This window comes from Epinephelus lanceolatus, chromosome 17 (genome assembly GCF_041903045.1).
Source record: "Epinephelus lanceolatus isolate andai-2023 chromosome 17, ASM4190304v1, whole genome shotgun sequence".
Classification (NCBI taxonomy): Eukaryota; Metazoa; Chordata; class Actinopteri; order Perciformes; family Serranidae; genus Epinephelus; species Epinephelus lanceolatus.
The window spans coordinates 37,085,672-37,104,337 of record NC_135750.1 but is presented as its reverse complement, the minus strand read 5'-3'; the positions used below and the strand labels follow the sequence as shown (position 1 = coordinate 37,104,337).

At 41.0% G+C, this 18,666-nt stretch overlaps 1 protein-coding gene across 4 annotated transcripts in view; it reads right to left on the bottom strand.

The window, feature by feature from the left end:
* Window positions 1–5,327: 5,327 nt before the first annotated feature.
* Window positions 5,328–18,666, bottom strand: part of nvl (nuclear VCP like) — a 25,904-nt gene continuing 12,565 nt past the window's right edge. For 2 of the 4 annotated variants that reach the window (XM_078176183.1, XM_078176184.1), the window contains exons 13-23: window positions 17,930–18,074; window positions 17,221–17,521; window positions 16,418–16,639; window positions 15,460–15,564; window positions 14,687–14,749; window positions 14,254–14,373; window positions 12,266–12,365; window positions 10,418–10,524; window positions 8,780–8,856; window positions 8,480–8,571; window positions 5,332–6,021 (exon numbers count right to left, since the gene is read on the bottom strand). In XM_078176183.1, coding sequence (XP_078032309.1) covers window positions 5,873–6,021; window positions 8,480–8,571; window positions 8,780–8,856; window positions 10,418–10,524; window positions 12,266–12,365; window positions 14,254–14,373; window positions 14,687–14,749; window positions 15,460–15,564; window positions 16,418–16,639; window positions 17,221–17,521; window positions 17,930–18,074 — 1,481 coding nt within the window. In that variant the 3' untranslated portion in view covers window positions 5,332–5,872. Of the gene's footprint in view, window positions 6,022–8,479; window positions 8,572–8,779; window positions 8,857–10,417; window positions 10,525–12,265; window positions 12,366–14,253; window positions 14,374–14,686; window positions 14,750–15,459; window positions 15,565–16,417; window positions 16,640–17,220; window positions 17,522–17,929; window positions 18,075–18,666 lie in introns of all 4 variants that reach the window. The other 2 variants (XM_078176185.1, XM_078176182.1) reach the window with 2 other exon arrangements.

The window sequence follows — 18,666 nt, the reverse complement described above, 5'->3', positions numbered from 1 at the left end:
ATTGAATTCATGAACCCTGCGGGAAACTCAGAATGCCAGTCAATTGTAAACTGACAGCATGCTTCTGCTGGTCAGCAATTAGCATACATCTTTGCCCATGAATAGCCAGTGACCACCATATAAGGAGGTGAAGCGTACTATGGATTGGTGCATCATGTTGACCTGCAAACAGAGAGAGAGAGAGAGAGAGAGAGAGAGAGAGAGAGAGAGAGGGAGGAGAGAGAGAGAGAGAGAGAGAGAGAGAGAGAGAGAGAGAGAGAGAGAGAGGAGAGAGAGAGAGAGAGAGAGAGAGAGAGAGAGAGAGAGAGAGAGAGAGAGAGGAGAGAGAGAGAGAGAGAGAGAGAGAGAGAGAGAGAGAGAGAGAGAGAAAAACTTTCTGACAAGACTGAAGCTATTCTAGGTTAAGTGGAGTTTAGAAAAATATTTTATTTTCTTCTGTTAGTAGTGGTGTGACAGGGACAGGTAAATCAAAGGCCTGGAAGGAGGTAAAGGGTACCGTCAGTTAAAATAAAATGGTTGCAAAAAATGGCCACACGTTTGTGGCACACAAAAACAACAGCTACAGGAGGAGGCTCTTTCTAGTCACAGCTGCAGACAAGCACGCTGGAGAGACCTCTCTGTCAGGGAGATGGCGACATGCCTGCACTGGACCAGTCAACAGCAAACTCAGAAGGCTATGGCGATGTATGTGTTATATTAAGTGTTAAATCACGATACATTCTGACAGCCATCACAGATAGCTTAGTGTTTGTCAGTGAGTGGAGTTCTCTCCTGATTGATTGAAGTGGGCACGGGATGCCAGGAATGTAGAGAACACTTGTAGCTAAGAAGTCAATTTAAACTACTCATTTGCATTTTTAAGAATCCTAATCTGAAGCCTAAATCTGCTGTTGTCCACTAATAAGCTAAATGTGTTATATTTCTAATCTTTTGTCATGTTTAACGTACATGTTTCAAAGTCATCTGCGTATTGGGAACATACAGGTAGTAATACAAATTAAAACTAATTTCTTATAACAAGCAGCATATATATGCAATCCTTAATTACATAAGCACTTAGAACAGTCAGAAGCTGGTTTAGATTTTCCAGATGAAAAAGGAGGTTGCGCATCAACAGTAATGATACTCAGAGTGCTAAATCCAAAAATCCAATATAATCAAAAATGTAAAAAGGCTCTGAAGAAAGCCATGTGCCAAAACGCATTAGCGTTTGATTTTTTGATGTGAGCCATTAAAAGAAGTCAAACGTGATTGCTTTGTCCGCTTCCTTAACTTTGCAATTTGAGATGTGCTACCATTTTTACATTTTTGATTATACTGGTTTAGATTTTGTTAGCACCCACCGAAAGGTCGGCGCTACTAACATATTAATGAATGCTGAATGCTCACGTTTCATGAATGAGACCCATTAAAACATAATCGGTTTCTATATGTCCATCCCATTCTTGTGAACACGAGCTCTCAAGACTGCCTTAATGGAATTTCTTCGAATTTGGCACAAATGTCCACTTGGTCTCAAGGATGAAGTGATTAGAATTTGGTGTTTGAAGGTCAAGGTCACCATGACCTTGCATCCGTCTGATTCTCATAAACGCACTGTCTCAAGAATGCGTTGAGGGAATTTCTTCAGATTTGTCACTCATGTCCACTTGGACTCAGCAATAAACTGATTAGATTTTGGTGGTCCAAGGTCAAAAATCAAGGTCAATGTGACCTCACAAAACATGTTTTTGGCCATACCTCAAGATTTCATTGGCTAATCATGACAAAAATTTACGCAAATGTCTGATAGGATAAAATGATGAGGTGATGGCATTTTACATCGAAAAGGTCAAAGGGCAACTTCACTGTGACAGAAGGGGAGACATAGGCCCTGCGTTCCAAATCGCATACTTCTACTATATACTTTTAGTATGTACTGCAGCTGACCTTAAAAAGTATGTAGTGTAGTATGCAGTATGCATGCAGTATGCATACTATTGGGATACACTACATCCGCCATCACATCGCTCCCTGAACTCCGACCTTCTTGCTCACTTCTGCCGCCGTCCGTAGCGCCACATTTGAATATTTTGTTTTGCTGTACTTCGGAGATGCAGCAAATCTCCTCTCGTCGAGCTCGCCAGAGTCGTGCATACCGTCGTAGGTGCCGGAGAGCTTTGTTACTGTTATGTCGTAATGTATGTTGTTGTTTCTAATAAACTGACGTGTTCACGTAAACAGTCCCAATCCTATTATTAGTGACCTGTCTATTGAACTAGTCACCAGTAGGCATATTAACCCCCTTCACACACAGCTCTCTGTTGCTGGCAGATGTTTGTTGTTAAATATATTTACAGCTATGCAGCTGCTGGCCCTATATTCTGGCTGCACGTGAAGCAGCCTTACATTCACATTACTTTTATTTGTAGTGTAACATACTTGCACATTCTTACTACATTACTTAATATGTATTTGACTTTTACTATTTATATATTTACTAGTCCATACTGCTCATACCTGGCCCATAGTGTATTCATATTTAGTCATATTCATTCATTATTTATACCACAGTTACACCACTGCCTGTACTGGTAGAATCTTCTATATTGTAGTCATAGTTGAACGCTAACATTGATTATACTATAATCACAATAAAGTTGAATGTTGTAACCGTGTTCTTGCAAAACTGTATGATATGTGACAGTATATAATCAGATCATTGCAGTCCTAATATGTAGTGTCTTAGTATCTCAAATTAAATAAACCATGTATGAAAGGAAGTGTGGGCGTTGGTTGTACACGCAGCCCAGTCAGTGCGACGTAACTTCCGCTGTGCAAAGGATTGTGGGTCAGAATGGCCAAAGAAGCATGCTGACATGCATACTGAGAAATATGACCGGATGTAGTAGAACATCCTGGTACTTTTGGCATACTGCATCTGACATACTATGTATTGGGACACACTAATTCTTTTTATGGCATACTGAATAGTATGGTAATATGGGTATTAGAACGCAGAGTTGGTCAAATACAAACCTGGTGACACTAATCTTGGGGCTGCTGATTTTATAGCTCTTCTGTTCTGTGGGTTAAAGATGTGCGTGAAGCATCCTGTTTTAGAATATGTAGCTTGTTTGCAGAAACATCCATATTTAAAGCATTGTCAGCTGTCATGGCTTGATATGAGTCTGGACAGACATGGATGTAAACTGTTACAACCATGAGGTGGAACTTCTAGTTAAAGGTTTTCATTGCACGCACGGATCCACACACTTTGGTTTCTACACACTTTTTATTATAAAAGCAGGTATAATAATAAAATGTGTATACATACATGACATTTAATTATTCACCCCTAACTAAAGTCAGAGTTCAACTGTTGCTGGTGACGTCTTTGGTTCTGGTCTCGATGTTATCTGCTGAGGGACTCTCTGAGCTGCTCGTAATCCTGTAGGAGACACAAGCACAGTCATTGTATGTTTGTGGTTTCACACAAACAAAGGTTAATCTGAGCGCCATCAAAGGGATGTAAAGACGGATTTCAGCCCCACCTCTCCCTGAGACATCTCACAACAAACATTAGCTGACTGTTGGACTGATAAACTGGGTGTTACAGGTGAGGAGGCAGAGAGGTCTCTATCTGTCACAGTCTCTACATAAACAGCAAAGCCTATATATATGTTGCTGATGTTTAAGTTAACAGTGGTGTTCTGTAATACTTAAATCATTATTTTCTGACAGTGTGAAGGAATTCAGAGTACAGTGGCCTGAAGTTTAATGTTGCAGTGTTTGGTGTGGGACAAGTCAGACTGGTTCTCCTGGCCACTTGATAGCAGCGTGGTTATGGGACAGTTATCTGATAGACATTAAAGCAAAGAGCTGTCTGCAGTGACAAAAAGTCTGTAATTGTTTAGAATGCTGCCAGAGTATTGCACACATAATGAACCACTGCATTACACTATGAGGTGTTAATGTAAAATAAAACACACAAATTTGTAACTGGAACACAGTGTAAAAGCTGTGCCAGAAGTACCTCAATCTGGCATCAAATGTCTGGTCAGATTTAGAATCTTATTGACTTACTTGACTATTTAGACAAATTAGAAGTTGTTCTTTTGTTTTAACATTTGACTTTAATTACCTACAATAAAATAAAGTAATAATGTACATTTAAGGGATATCAAAGATAACACATTGGTAAAGACTCAAGGTCTGTATGTCCATGCACCTAAGTCTAAAGAAAAAAAAAAGTTTTTCACCAAATTGGCTCATTTAAACCTGGGGTAGGCAGTTTCATTTAGGCATCACAGGGCAAAAATCCCATAATAACCTTTCAACGTATTGTGATTCAAATGGTCTGAGAGAACACCTCCTCTTGGCTCTGTTTTCGGGCTTTAGAAAATTGAGCCTGTGACAAGAAACTTAAGCCAATCACAGGCCATTCATTGATGGAGAGTCCTGCAGATTAAGTTGCTATTCCAGCATCAGCAACAACTGCCTACACTGCAAAGCAACCCAAAAAAGTAAGACGGACTTTTCAGAAAGAGAGTCTGACAATATCGGAGAAACATTTCAGAGATGGAACACTAATTGCTAATTGTTTAACCTTCTGCTAACATGAGGTCAAGGCTCAAGGGTGCAGCTTCAGGTTCACATATTTGTAGCTAACATTAGCTGGAGCCTCAAATCACAGTGGGTCCTCCGCTTCATTTCCTCACTGCTACAGACCGTCTAGCTGGGAGGAGAGTGAGCAGCAGCAGCACTAGAGACTGAGCCCCTGTCAGTAGCCGAAGCAACACAAATCCAGCCATTGCAAACCCCAGCACTGAGGGACTGGACAGCCCTGACTCCCTGCTGGATCAGCAAACTTTCTGTTGCTGCTGTTAGACATGTTAGACCCATTGCTGCAGCTGGCCACCAGCCAGCTGTGACACTGGGTGGTGGGGGGTTTGTACTGGTTGAATTTGAGTTGCTGTAACCACCAACTGAAGGTCTCACCTACTGGTGCTGCAGTCCACAGCGGCTGGGAGTGAGGTGGAAGGACCATAGGGTTTTAGAAGCTAGCTAATTCTTGTGTCATTTGAGGACTGATAACCAGAGACAGAGAGATAATGTCATGGCGACACATATTAAATGTCATGTCAGCTGAGAGAATGCGCTGCAGGCAACTCTACAATGACATAAGATTAATAAATCAACGTAACACTGGGTAACTGTATGAGGCATGTGCATTTGCCCATGGTCACTTGGTGGGAGGGGAACTTTGTACTATTTATTCTGCATGGCATCAACCCCCTCCCCTACCAGGAGAAGAACTGGGCAGTGCAGCACTTGACAAAAACTGCAGGTCATGTGATATGCTCTGGTCTACTTTTACCAAATAAAAAGTCACTTTGGTTCACTAACTATGCAATATCAGGCTGTTAGGCGGTGAGAGTCATCTGTGCCTATGTTTGTGATGATTATTTGACCTTAAAGAAAATGTGGACACTGTCTACCTGGTGTCTCCCTCCCCACACCTTTCTTTCTGTTTATGTCTAGTTTTGGCTACTGTGTTAAAATAAGCTAGCCTAGTTTCAGACCTCTGAGTCACCACTCCCATCTCCAATTTGTTTAGTGATTCAAATACGAACAAATTAAGTTGTAAAACCAAAACTGAGTATGGATGGTTGGTTGTGTAAACACAGTTCTGTTTGCCTGCTTTTTTATGACAGTCAGAAGCCATGGACCAAAATGTAAAATGGGTTGTCACATCATGGCTAAGAAATGGACAGATTTAGTATAGTTCACAGGTCAGACCAAGACCTTAACAAAACAAATAAAACTCTGCTGATGTGTTACAGGATAGCCTGTTGAAATTTTACAATTTCCATATTGTCAAAAGATATTTTCAGGTTTGACATGTCACACCACACTCACTGTGCTCTTTACACTTTCTTACCTTTTTGGACACAGATGGACGAACTTTCTTAAAGGCATCATCAAAGTTGTGTTTGCTCACTTTGATGTCAGTGACAGAGCCGGAGGAGAACGAGTGACCTGTGTGAAACAATGAACGACCTATAAGTTTTCATTGTGTGTTTTTGTTCATGTAATAACCAGGGCTGTAACGGGTCAGTGAACAGTCTATTTTGAACAGACAGTAGTGTGAGTGTCAAAGGCAGACACAGTCCTCTTGCTGGGGACTGAGGTAACATTTTGCTCACTGGCAACTTCGGTAAACTATCTTCATTATAAAAATAAGGAGAATTTCAAACATTTCTGTTCAACACCATACAAACACTAGCATATTTGATGCGTTTGCATTCACTGACCCTACAATGGTGGAGCAACGCCGACACACCTTCCTCAACTTATGGACTGTTTCAATCTTCTAAATAGGTCCCTTTGTATTTCCTGTTGGAATGTTTGCAGATGCAGTAATGGACAGGAAGTAAACAAGAACCAAAGCTGTTGCCTTCACAACAGCAAAGCAATGAAATGGTCTGAGGAAACAACTGTCTCTTTGTTGCTGTTGAAGCTGATCTGGGCCCTGCAGGCAGGTCTTCCAGCTCTGGCCTTTCATTTGTGCTTGCAATAGTGTGACTGATTCGCATGCCAGGCAGTTTATCTGCTAACCTTAGCACATGTTTATGGCACGTGTGAACGTTGGTCCCACATAACCTGCATCTATCTACATGTTGTGTAGTCTGCATGCACCAAACTGTGAAGGTTCAGCATACATACACAAACCATTACAACCGTAGTTTATGGAGTGTTTGTACAGAATTTTTTATTTTTTTTTTTTTTTAAGATTTTTTTTGGCCATTTTGCCTTTATTGGACAGGACAGGTAAGTGTGAAGGGGGAGAGAGAGAGGGGGGATGACATGCAGCAAAGGGCCACAGGCTGGATTCAAACCCGGGCCGCTGCGGCAACAGCCTTGTACATGGGGTGCCTGCTCTGCCACTAAGCCACCAGTGCCCCATACAGAATTTTTTTTAATGTTCCATGTTTTTATAATGGAAATTGTTTACCAGTGGGCAAAATGTTCTCAGTCTCCAACAACAGGATTCTGTCCATCTTTGACACTTGCACTACTGTCTAAAATAAATAAAAAGAAATGGATCCTTATGCTGTGTTTTATCCCACTGTGCCAAACTGGCACTGAACTGTCACTCCAAAAATCTAGGTATAAACTGAACTGTGACTTCGGCGTACCATTACACACAAAGTAATTACTAAACATTCCTTGTTTTAGAGTGCAGCTAAATGGGGCGTCAGTAGCGTAGTGAATAGTGCCAGCGCCCCATGTATCGAAGCAATGCCTCGCTGCAGCGCTCGCAGGCTCGACTCCGGCTTGCAACCCTTTGCTGCATGTCAACCCCCACTCTCTCTCTCTCACCCCATTTCACTCTGTCCTGTTCATTAAAGGCAAAAAGCCCCAAAAAATAATCTTTAGAATGCAGCTAAATGTGTAAAAATATATCAGAAACAAAATATCCTGCACAATGTTACAAACCAACTCATGTAGACTTTTTCTAAATCTAAAGGGCTGTACTGAGAGATTGGCGTTATATTACAGTTCACTATGAATAAAAAAGAAGACATTGAGATGAAGGAAAGTGAATGTGAGCTGTTTTGTTGTTTTGGTCTTGACTCATTAAAACGTTTTGGTCTTGACTAGAGCGCGAAACTGCCTCGGACTTGAGGGGCTACTTCACCCCTTCTTTCAAAATACATACATGTTATTCCTATGGTGTAAGACAATCCAAAAATATCAGTAAACATAACCACCTCTCTCTCAAATCCAAAAACTGAAGTGCTAAAACTCAAATTTGTGATGTCATAGGGTATAAAGTCTGGAGCTGCTCCATAGACAATAAATGGTGAAAGATGTTTTGGATGACACTGAGAGCACCCAGGGGACTGTTCTGAGTATATGGGTACTGTGGGTATCTGTGGGTATCTGTTTCAGAACTGAGAACACTACAGTAAAATAAAACTCATTTGGGTAGCAAACTTTTACCACTCATTGACTATGGAGCAGCTCCACAGACATCACAAGTTTGAAACTTACTCCTCTGTTTTCTAGCTTTGAGAGAGAGTAGCTCATGTTCACAAATATTGATTGAAATTTCCGCGGGCATGGAAATAACAGTGGAATTCTGTAAACATTTCTGACACTAGATTTAATTGAAGTCAACCCAACCCAACCCAACCACCCCCCCCCCCCCCCCCCCCCCCCCAAACCAAAATTATTGTTAATAATATGCAAATCTGAAAAGTAAAACAAATTAGCGCCTCACATTATGTAAATAAACCATTAATTTATTCTGTTTAGGTACACTTACACCATGTTCACTCCCACATGTCAAACTATAACACTACCAGAAGTTACAAGTAAAGAGAAACCATGGGAATCTTTCCAATTACTAATTCCAGTCCCATGTAGGATTACAGTTTCATCTTTAAATAGTAAATAGTGTACAGGAATGCAGAGGGAGGAGTCAAGTTACCAGGAGAAGAAGCTGAGGAATGCTGGGACTTCATGTAGGCCCTCAGGGCGTTCACAGATGCTTCTCTCACTAATGCAGTCAGATCAGCTCCACTGGATCAAACAAACACACATACACACACACTTAGAGTAAATATGGATCAGATTTCATTCACGTCATCAGATTCATGGATCAGTGGTTCTACATTTAGTCAGTATCACAGTCAGCAAGACAATGGAATATGGACCAAAACCAGGACAAACAGTATGAATCAGTTTAGCAAGCATCTGAGGACAGCTGCTGTTTCAAGGTGGGACTTACGTGAAGCAGTCACAGCGCTCGTCGAAGGCGATCTCTTTAAGACAGACATCCTGCTCCAGCTGAGGTCTGGTCCCTCCCTGCAGAAGATCAACAGCTATTTCATCTCTGAGCATCCAAACATGATCTCAGATGTGGTTAGCCTAGCTTAGCACAAAGACTGGAGGCAGGAGGAAACTGGTAGCATAGCCTTTTCAAAAGTGAAATCAACTATGAATTTACCCGCAGGTGCACAGGTGTGTTGGATTTTAGAGTTGTTTTTCTGGTAGCACTATTTTAGGATTGACCACTGCATGATTTATCAGTTTCTGACCCAAAAGACCTCCTTTTGTCAAGAAACAACAAAGATGACAGTAGAACACACATGATGCTAACAGCTACAGGATCAGGTCAAAGAGTTATGAGTTTGCTGAGAAGAAAGACGGTCTTTCCCTTCCAAATATTACAAAACAATTTTCAGCAGGTGCACTAAACATCTGTAATCATCACAGCAAAGTGGAAAGAAATGTAGTGCCAAACATCATGCGGTATTCCACTGAAAGCTATAATAGTTGACAGTGAATTGAGTAAGTCTAAATCGATCCATGGATAGACTTGTATCAACAAATAAAACCTGGTTCAATGTGGTAGAAGAACCTTTGTCAAAAGAACCTTACACATTCATAAAATGGCTGAGTGTATGATTCAGTTTTTATTACCAAACAGATGGATGCTAGATTTAAAAAAAAAAAAGATAAAAATGGAAAGGTACAATATGATGATTATGTCACTGGAGAAATACTAAAAAAATGTCAGGACCAGCGTGAATGGAAAACCAGCATGAGTCAACACAGCAGAACTATTTTAGGTTCTTACATTGAGAAATCCATAACGAAAGGGAAGATTTGATAAGATATGCTCTGGCATTTTTAAGGTTTTTTTTTACTGGGATAAAATCAGACCCAGGTCACAGAAATTTATTTATGTAGTACAATGGACTACAAATGTTAAAAAGGAAAAACACAACTCATATAAAACAAGAAAGGGTAAAAGAAAGGGAATATTACATTATAGTTGGTGGAATGGGAAAACGTAAATAAACAACCATGGAAAGCACATCTGGTTTATACTGGAGAGAACTTAGGATGAAGAATGCAAGGTTCTTTAAAATGCTGGCACATAAGACATCTCTAGGGAAGGACACTTCATGTTGGAGAACCTATCTATCATGAAATGCTAATCATAATCATGGATTCTAGCACTGACTACTGCTTCCACAACCTTGGAGAGAAATCATGTGGGTTATGGAAGAAGTACTGAAAGTACCAGTGTCATTCTGCTTTTAGACACACTATTAACTGCACTATATTACACTACACTTCACCCACTATTAATTATATACATGTTATATATATTCTGAAACAGTGCCACCAGTACTGCTCTGCTCATTTATGAAAAGCTAGAGCTTTAAGAAGATGCAGTTGTCTGCTGTGAGAGGCAGGGTCAACATGGCATTTCATGTGTACCTGTACTGCTTTTCCAATTAAAAAAAAAAATAGAAAAAAATGAAACCCATCTAGCAACATAACATTATATTATGAGTCATTTGACTTTTATCCATCTACTGTGGGTCCCATGCGTATATCTCTGGTGAACATTTACCTTGGTTATTGTGAGCAGGATGGCATGGCGGTCTGCTGGAGGCGGCAGACCCACATACAAGGTTTTATCCAGGCGACCTGGCCTCAGTATGGCAGGGTCAATGATATCTGGCAAGACACAAGACAGTCATTTAGTGTTTAGAACAACAACAAAAAATGAATTTAGTTTAAAATTCTTGTTACAGATTGAAAAACAGTGGTGAAAAAGTATTAAGATCTTATACTTGTGTAAAAAAATGCTACATTACAAGTAAAAGTCCTGCATTTAAAATTCTGCTAATGTAAAAGTACATATTTGACCTCTTTGGGTCTTGCACACTTTAGGAGGACCAAGTACAAACAACACTACACAAACGTCAGAGGTTTACGACCACTGGTTCAATCTAAGAAATTAACAATGTATTATGATTTATTAGTTTTTGTTGATAAGGCCTAATCTGAACAGTAACTAGTAACAACATCCGAGGGATAAATGTGGTGCAGTAATAAGTACAATATTTCCCTTTAAAATGGAGTGGATTGAAGTATAAAGTAGCACAAAATGGAAATATGCACATTCAAATACACCACACACTACTGTACGTAAAGGGATAGTGCACCCAAAAATGAAAATTCAGCCATTATCTACTCACCCATATGCCGATGGAGGCCCTGGTGAAGTTTTAGAGTCCTCACATGCCTTGTGGAGATCAGCGGGTGGAGCGGCTAGCATACCTAATGGCAGACAGCGCCCCAGACTAACGTCCAAGAACACAAAATTGAATCCACAAAGTATCTCCATACTGCTTGTTTGGAAAAACGTCATATGAACTCTGTTTTTAGCCTCACTGTAGCCTGTAGCTCTGACTGCTTCTCTGTGCTCCGCGTTCACGTGTGCGCGCATGCGCGAGACCAGCGAAAGCATGAGCTTTGCTCACCCGTGTTTACATCACGTGACACGTGCACCGCAGGGGGAGACAACAGTAACCACAGAGCTAAAAGATAATTTGCACTACGGTCTTTTAGCAAAGGACAGCCCAACATGTCTGAAGACTTTGAAATTGAGGAGGAACAGCATTTCTTTGTTGAGCCGTATTTGTTTGAGCCCAAGTATACGGACGCGGAACTCAGGCTACTGGACGAAGCAGCTGCCGCAGCTCATGAGCCTCAGCCAGCCGCAGAATACCGGAGTCGAGCACTGGAAACCTGGTGGTGTAGTTGTTTCAAATGCAAAGCAATGCCAACGGATGAGGAAAGTCTTTGCTGCTCAGACTGGGAATTGGCGATGCCTGCACTTGAGAATCTGGACATCAGTACTGACGAGACTGCTGCTCTTCAGAGATCACCGATCACCCTGAGCGCGCGCACACGTGAACGCGGAGCACAGAGAAGCAGTTAGAGCTACAGGCTACAGTGAGGCTAAAAACAGAGTTCATATGACGTTTTTCCAAACAACTTTTTATGTCGGGGCTGCAGCACACTTGGATCACTACGGATGAGCAGTATGGAGATACTTTGTGGATTCAATTTTGTGTTCTTGGACGTTAGTCTGGGGTGCTGTCTGCCATTAGGTATGCTAGCCGCTCCACCCGCTGATCTCCACAAGGGATGTGAGGACTCTAAAACTTCACCAGGGCCTCCATCAGCATATGGGTGAGTAGATAATGGCTGAATTTTCATTTTTGGGTGCACTATCCCTTTAAGTGCAGTATTTGAGTAAATGTACTTAGTGACATTCCACCACTGGTGAAAACTGCCCTAAAAATGCATTTCTTCCAGCTGTCCTTTCTTTCTAATGAACAGAGAAGCTGGGACCATCCGAGCTTGGTTTAGTCTGCAGCTCTGACTGGATCTGGATTTGGATGTATACCTGGTCTGTTGGTTGCAGCCATGATGAAGACCTGCCGCCGTGTCTCTAAGCCGTCCATCTCTGTGAGCAGCTGGTTGACCACCCGCACACTGGCTCCTGACTGAACACACACAAACACTGCTCATACACATACGTTACCAGATCACACACAAAAAAAAAACAAGCTGTCAAGAGGAGTAACACAGTAAATCACATGTAGAAATCAATGACTGGGTTGCTCTCATAGCTTGACATGGCACCAGTCTCGAGTCTGCCGTTTTGGCACTTCTGGTCCAAGTTTTTAGAAAAATGTATTAACATTAATCTGCTGTCTGTTGTAACAGTATGAGAAAAGTTTCAGAGTACAGAATTGTAAACCTGAAGAATCCAGTCAAAGTTAAGCCAGAGATTTACACCCCTACAAAAATGCCCATTCAATATACAGCATGTATGTAATGCAGCATTTAAGACTCCTCATTCTTTGGTTTGAAGAACAAATGATAAATAAAAAAACAGGAGATAAGTGGTGAAGATGATGACATTTGGTTTCGTGGTCACATTTCCACTGAGATAAATACATGTTTAACATTTTTTTTAAGAGCCTTTACTGTTTGGGGATGTAACGATCATAAAACTCATGGTACAATATTATCATGATAAAAAGTCCACACTAGAAAGTCCACGGTATTTATCATGATATTAAAAACAGAAAAAAAAGAAATATGATGACTTAAAAACTTCCATTATTAAATAAAAAAAATTCTTCTCCGTTTTCTCCATGTTCTATTTGGGTCTGAGCCTGTCTGTTTTTTTGACTGAGAGATGATTGCGCCATCTGCTGTTCAAACAAAAACAATACAATCAGGGCTTGACATTAAGCTTTTTAAAAAAAATAGTCAACAGGGATTCGGACAATTCTTATAAATTTTCAACGCACAAACATACAATTAACATGTAACAACTACACAGTTGGGACAACTCCATCTTAAATGTCATTTTTACACCTGTTTTGCCTTGCACTGCCACACCGTCAGAAACACAGCCTCTGATTGGTCAACAGACTCAATCCAGACATCATAGATGGCTAACAACACCAGTAACCGTTTCCAACACAGAAATATTGATAAATGATCATAGAACACATTCAGTGTGAATTAACAAAGTTTACCAAACAACAGCACAGTTCAGGGATGGATTACAAAGCTCTCAATGGGACATGATCGCACCAGAGCCCTCGTTGGAACAGCAGGATGGTTAACATTAGCTTCTGGCCAAAAGTAAAGCAATTCTCTTCCTTGCATCGTGCCAGAGATAAATAGTAACACTGTCATATACGACATTGTTGACCCCAAAGTAAACGTTTGTAGTGTCCAGTCCAGATTTTTCTCATCTGTCCTGTTTAACACTTGGTGGTGATACAGTCTGGCACATGCAGCTCAGCTGGAAAAGCTTCGCTTTAGCAATTCGGTATGCAGTTTATTTTCAGATAACGTTATGTTAGCCTTGCCCAATCAGACAAGTGCATGAGACATTCCACTTCCCCGAACACCGCATTTACTTGCCCCTGGCAAGCATTTATGTCAATCCCTGACAATTTTTAATAGGGAGATATTAGACCACAGTTATACTAGTGAAATAAAAATATAATATCGTGATTTTTGTCACAATCTGACAACAGTATAAGGAATTATATATTATAATATTGCAAAATTTGATATATTGTTACATCCCTTGTGCACCTATGTATTGTGATTGATTGTTAAGGGCATTACTTAACCTAAAACACCTGAATACGTCATTTGCGATTACAAGTTGTTCAAAAAATAGCACTTTCCTTCTCATCAAGGTGGCTGTGCATCAACTCTCCACAAAGAAAAGGAAGGAATCTTAGTTACTTCCTGTAAACCCCACAGCTCCGCAGCTGCTGCTCCTGGTCAGAATCTGAATCTGATGTTTGGAACATGATACTCATGGATTCCCTCCTATGTCATGAAGTCCACCCCTCTCACCTCATGGCCTGAGCGGCGAGGACACAGAGCATCAACCTCATCAAAGAAGATGACACATGGAGCAGAGTTGCGTCCTCTCTGAAAGACTTGCCTGACAGCCCGCTCACTCTCTCCAACATACTGCACACACAAACACAAAGATTCATCAATAAATGCAACCAGATGATTTAGCATCAGCCCTCTTCACTCATGGTGTGGTGAATGAGGACAACACTCTTTTATAATATGTAGTGTGAGGATATGGAGAGAGCAACACAAACTGAGCAAATCATCAGGATGCCAGCAGAACAAACTGAATGAGCCTCTCAGAGATGTGGTTAAAGGTTAATAAGCGACAGTCTGTGGGCTGTATTATGATCCAACACCAAAACAATGCAACACTGCCCAGGCAGTCTCTGCGACATCAACATGTTCCTGCAGCTCAGTGGCTCACCATGTTGAGCAGCTCTGGACCTTTGACAGAGATGAAGTTGAGGCCTGACTCATTGGCCACTGCCTGTCAGGAGACAACAAACAGTGAGACACAGTGAGACAATGACTAGCCTTGCTGTCTCTGTAGAAACAAAATGTTTATGAACACAGTACCAACATATGTAACCTGTGATGCATGAATGATACTTGATTTTGTGTCAAAATACTTCAGAGTTCTCATCAAAGAACTAACTGGTGCAGAAAGCTACATAAAAAATCTGCAGGGTAACTTTGGTATTTTCCAAACTGGACCCTATCTTCCCATGTTTTTGTGTCTAGTGCCTGAAGGGAGCAGCAGTTTTTGAAAAACTGTTGTTCCCATTAGTCACTTAGACACAAAAACATGGGAAAATAGGGTCCAGGTTCACAACACAAAAATTACCCTTCAAGTCCTCTTTTCAACTCTCTGAGGAGTTTTATTAATCACAGTCAAATTTTCAGCCCTAGATCTGATCCTAAGATGACTGATAATGTATATACAGGCCTCAGCTATGTGAATAAAAAAACACACTCTAAAATAACAGAAATATCAATCAGCCATAAGAAATCAGACTAAACTCATCAGGTTCTATTTCGATTACAGATAATTTGGGAAATTTGCGAGAAGTTGACAGAAAAATTACAGAATACCAGATATCATTAAACATTTTCAATGCACTAGAGGTGTTCAAAGATATCATAGTGCTGTGTTCCTCAGCTAATTATTAGGTATATTGTGGTGGTGCGGTGGGGAACCTTGGCCAGCAGAGTTTTTCCACATCCTGGAGGTCCAGCCAGCAGCACACCAGATGGGGCGCTGAGTCCCAGAGCCTTGAACTGCTCTGGAGAACGCACCGGAGCCTGAGGACACACACACACACATGCCACAGTCAGTACTTGCCAATGACTTGTATCCAGTAATAGGTGGAGAAGGGGCCAGCTCACAGTTTGAGAGGCACGTCTAACATTTCCAGAGAGTGAATATCTTGTACTGTATATTAAAAGGGACAATGTCCTCAGTCATGGAATAACTCAACCATACAATCTACAGATACACTGACAAGCTTTACCTAAAGCTTAAACTCCTGAAAATGATCCTGAATAACATGAGCACACAAAGGAGAGTTCTCTTCCCCATACCTTGCCCTTGCAAGACCCAAAGGGGGGTCAGCTGAGTCTCATATATGACAGAATGGGTCATGCCAGTTAACAAGTAGGGCTGTCGCATTCATTTCACTTGTTCATTGTTAAATCTGTACTCATTTGAAAGGTTAGAGTAAATGATTTTTTTAACTCCTCCAACACAGAATTTGACAGATTTGAACTAAATTACACCTACTTACTTTTATAACTGTGCAATAATTTTGTAGCCTGTGCAACTAAACTTTCAACCTCTGCTAACAAACAGCCCTGCTATTTATTTTGCATATTTTTTCATTTCCATGTTTTGCAGCTGTATATTTTCAAATGGGAGGAAACGCTTTTTCTGCATTTTATTTTTGATCATAGTCTGTTTTAATTTAAGTGCTTATGAAATGTCACATGTGGCTTTGACCTACAACTGAACATTTAGTCCTGTACTTAGAAAATAACAAGATATATACTTTGTAATGCTATTCAGCCTAAAAATACTGAGATATGATTTTTGGTCTGTTCGGTTTGGGCCCTAGTCTGGATCATGGATGTTAAACCTGAAGAAGCCTGATGTGTTTACCAGTATGGCCATGGTGAGATCCTCTCTGATGTCCTGCAGGGCTCCCACGTCCTCCCACGTGACATCTGGCACGGTGGCGAAGCCCTCCCTCTTGGCTGAGGGCTGGACACTGGCTAGAGAGGCCTTGAAGTCTGACATGAGGATGGACAGGCCGGCCAGCTCTTCCTCTGACAGCGTCTCCGTGTTCTTCAGCAGTTGCAGCAGGTGCCACAGCTCCCCCTGCTGGATACAGAACACAGCTCATTAGAATAACACAGAGAAGCGGGAAATAAAACCCTGCTTATGTGATTTCAAGGCCCCACCCCAAAAATTAAAAACACAGAAAAGGCAATTGCTGTCACTCTCAAACTGATAACCAGGTAGTGACACTACATTATTCATATTTTCTGATGGGATTAAAAGTTCACTAATGTTTGGAAAACAACAGAGCATCAAACCTACTTAATCATGTATGATCAATGATAGGTCCAACTCTTCAGTTCCACATGTGAATATTTCTGTAACTCATATGCAAAAGTCCTTATTTTGGGTATTTTTTTGTTTCAACAAAAAAAGATTAGTTTTTTTTTTAAAAAAACTCATTTTAACACAGATTTTACGTTCCCATCTTGGTAGACATCCAATAGTAGTTGTTTTTCCAGCTGCAAGATGACACTGTTGTTCACTACAGTTGATAGAAAATGAGTTTTTCTGAGATGAGGCTCAGAAGAACACACATCATGCTATGACAGTTGTCATTTGCCATCTTGTACATAGTCACATTGGGTAGAATTAGTGAGATGTATTGCTGGTGCTCCTCATACCTCCACGTGATTCTGCCCCGACTCTTCCTGAGGTTCTGGGTTTATATCTGTTGGCTGCTGCTCTCTGACCTCTCCCTCCATCATAACAGTCTCAGTCTGAACACTGTTTGTTAATAGCTCTGTACTAGAGCTCTGGCTCTGTCCTCTTAATTCCAGCAGAACCCTGTTGACAGCACTCATGGCAGCTTCTCGGCACAGAGCCATGAGATCTGCGCCCACGTAGCCTGGGGTGAGCCGGGCCAGCTGCTGGTAGTCAAAGTCTTCCGGCAGCTTGAGCTTTCGACACAATGTCTTCAAGATCCTGACAAAGCACAAAGCATTCTGTTTTAAACTGTGACAGTATCAACAGATGTCAGACTGTGATCAGCTGGCAACTGCCTAAATCCTAACAACGTGCAAATATCCTTGTGATTGCTTCAAAGAAGGAAGAATCTACTGCATGACTTGGATGCATATCAAGGAGATCAAAAGACAAAGTCATACTACATAAAAATGAAATATTAGAAACTAGAAACGTTCCCCAGCTAGAAGAGCTAGACATCAAAGGTGGGAGGAAATCCATATATGGGATCCATATATGTAGCTATGACAATTTCAGCAAGTAAAGCCCAAAAACTAGTAGTATTTTTTAAAAATCATCTTTATCACGACTACAATATTTAACATCATCGTGAAGATTCTCATTCCTCTATAATCATGCACAGCTGACCTGAGACGAGCTGCTTCATCAGGGATACCCAGGCAGATTTCTCTGTCAAAGCGTCCCGCTCTGCGGAGGGCCGGGTCTAGGGAGTCCGGCCTGTTAGTGGCACCGATGACCAGGACCTGAGCCATCACTGTCAAACTGTTCAAATCTGTCAGGAGGCAAGCACCAGTTAAATGTCATTTCACACGTGGAAGTCCAGTAATGGGATGCTCACATCAGGTATCTTTCTTCTGACTTTCTAAGTACTGACATCACTTCCTATATAAGCCAGGTGTCTGACTGATGGACATTGTAAACAAAACCAAAGCAGACATTCCTGCACTTTCCCATTAATAGTAGGGACTCTTATTTATTTGGTTTATGTATAACCTGCAAACAAGTGGGCACTTACTGCAATAAACTAAACTGAGTGACACTTTTTTCTGGCATGTGACATTTGTCTTGCATTTTTTAATAATTTCATGTCTCATGTAGATTGACAATTTGATCCTTTTTCCAAAACTGTAGACTGAACTCCTTCTTGCTAAGTAGCTTTAGTTAAAACAGATTTCTCCCTAAAATAGTTTTGCTGTAATTCAACTTCTTACATTGTGTGAAGTAATTTGTAGCTTGCAAAGCTATGCTTTTAAAGTAGCTTCCCAAACGCTGTAATAATCAAAATGAAGTAAATTCAAGTACAGCAGGACAGGAACTTATGTGACTGTGACTGATTGTGATTGTGTGGAAGGGTCTCTGTCAGG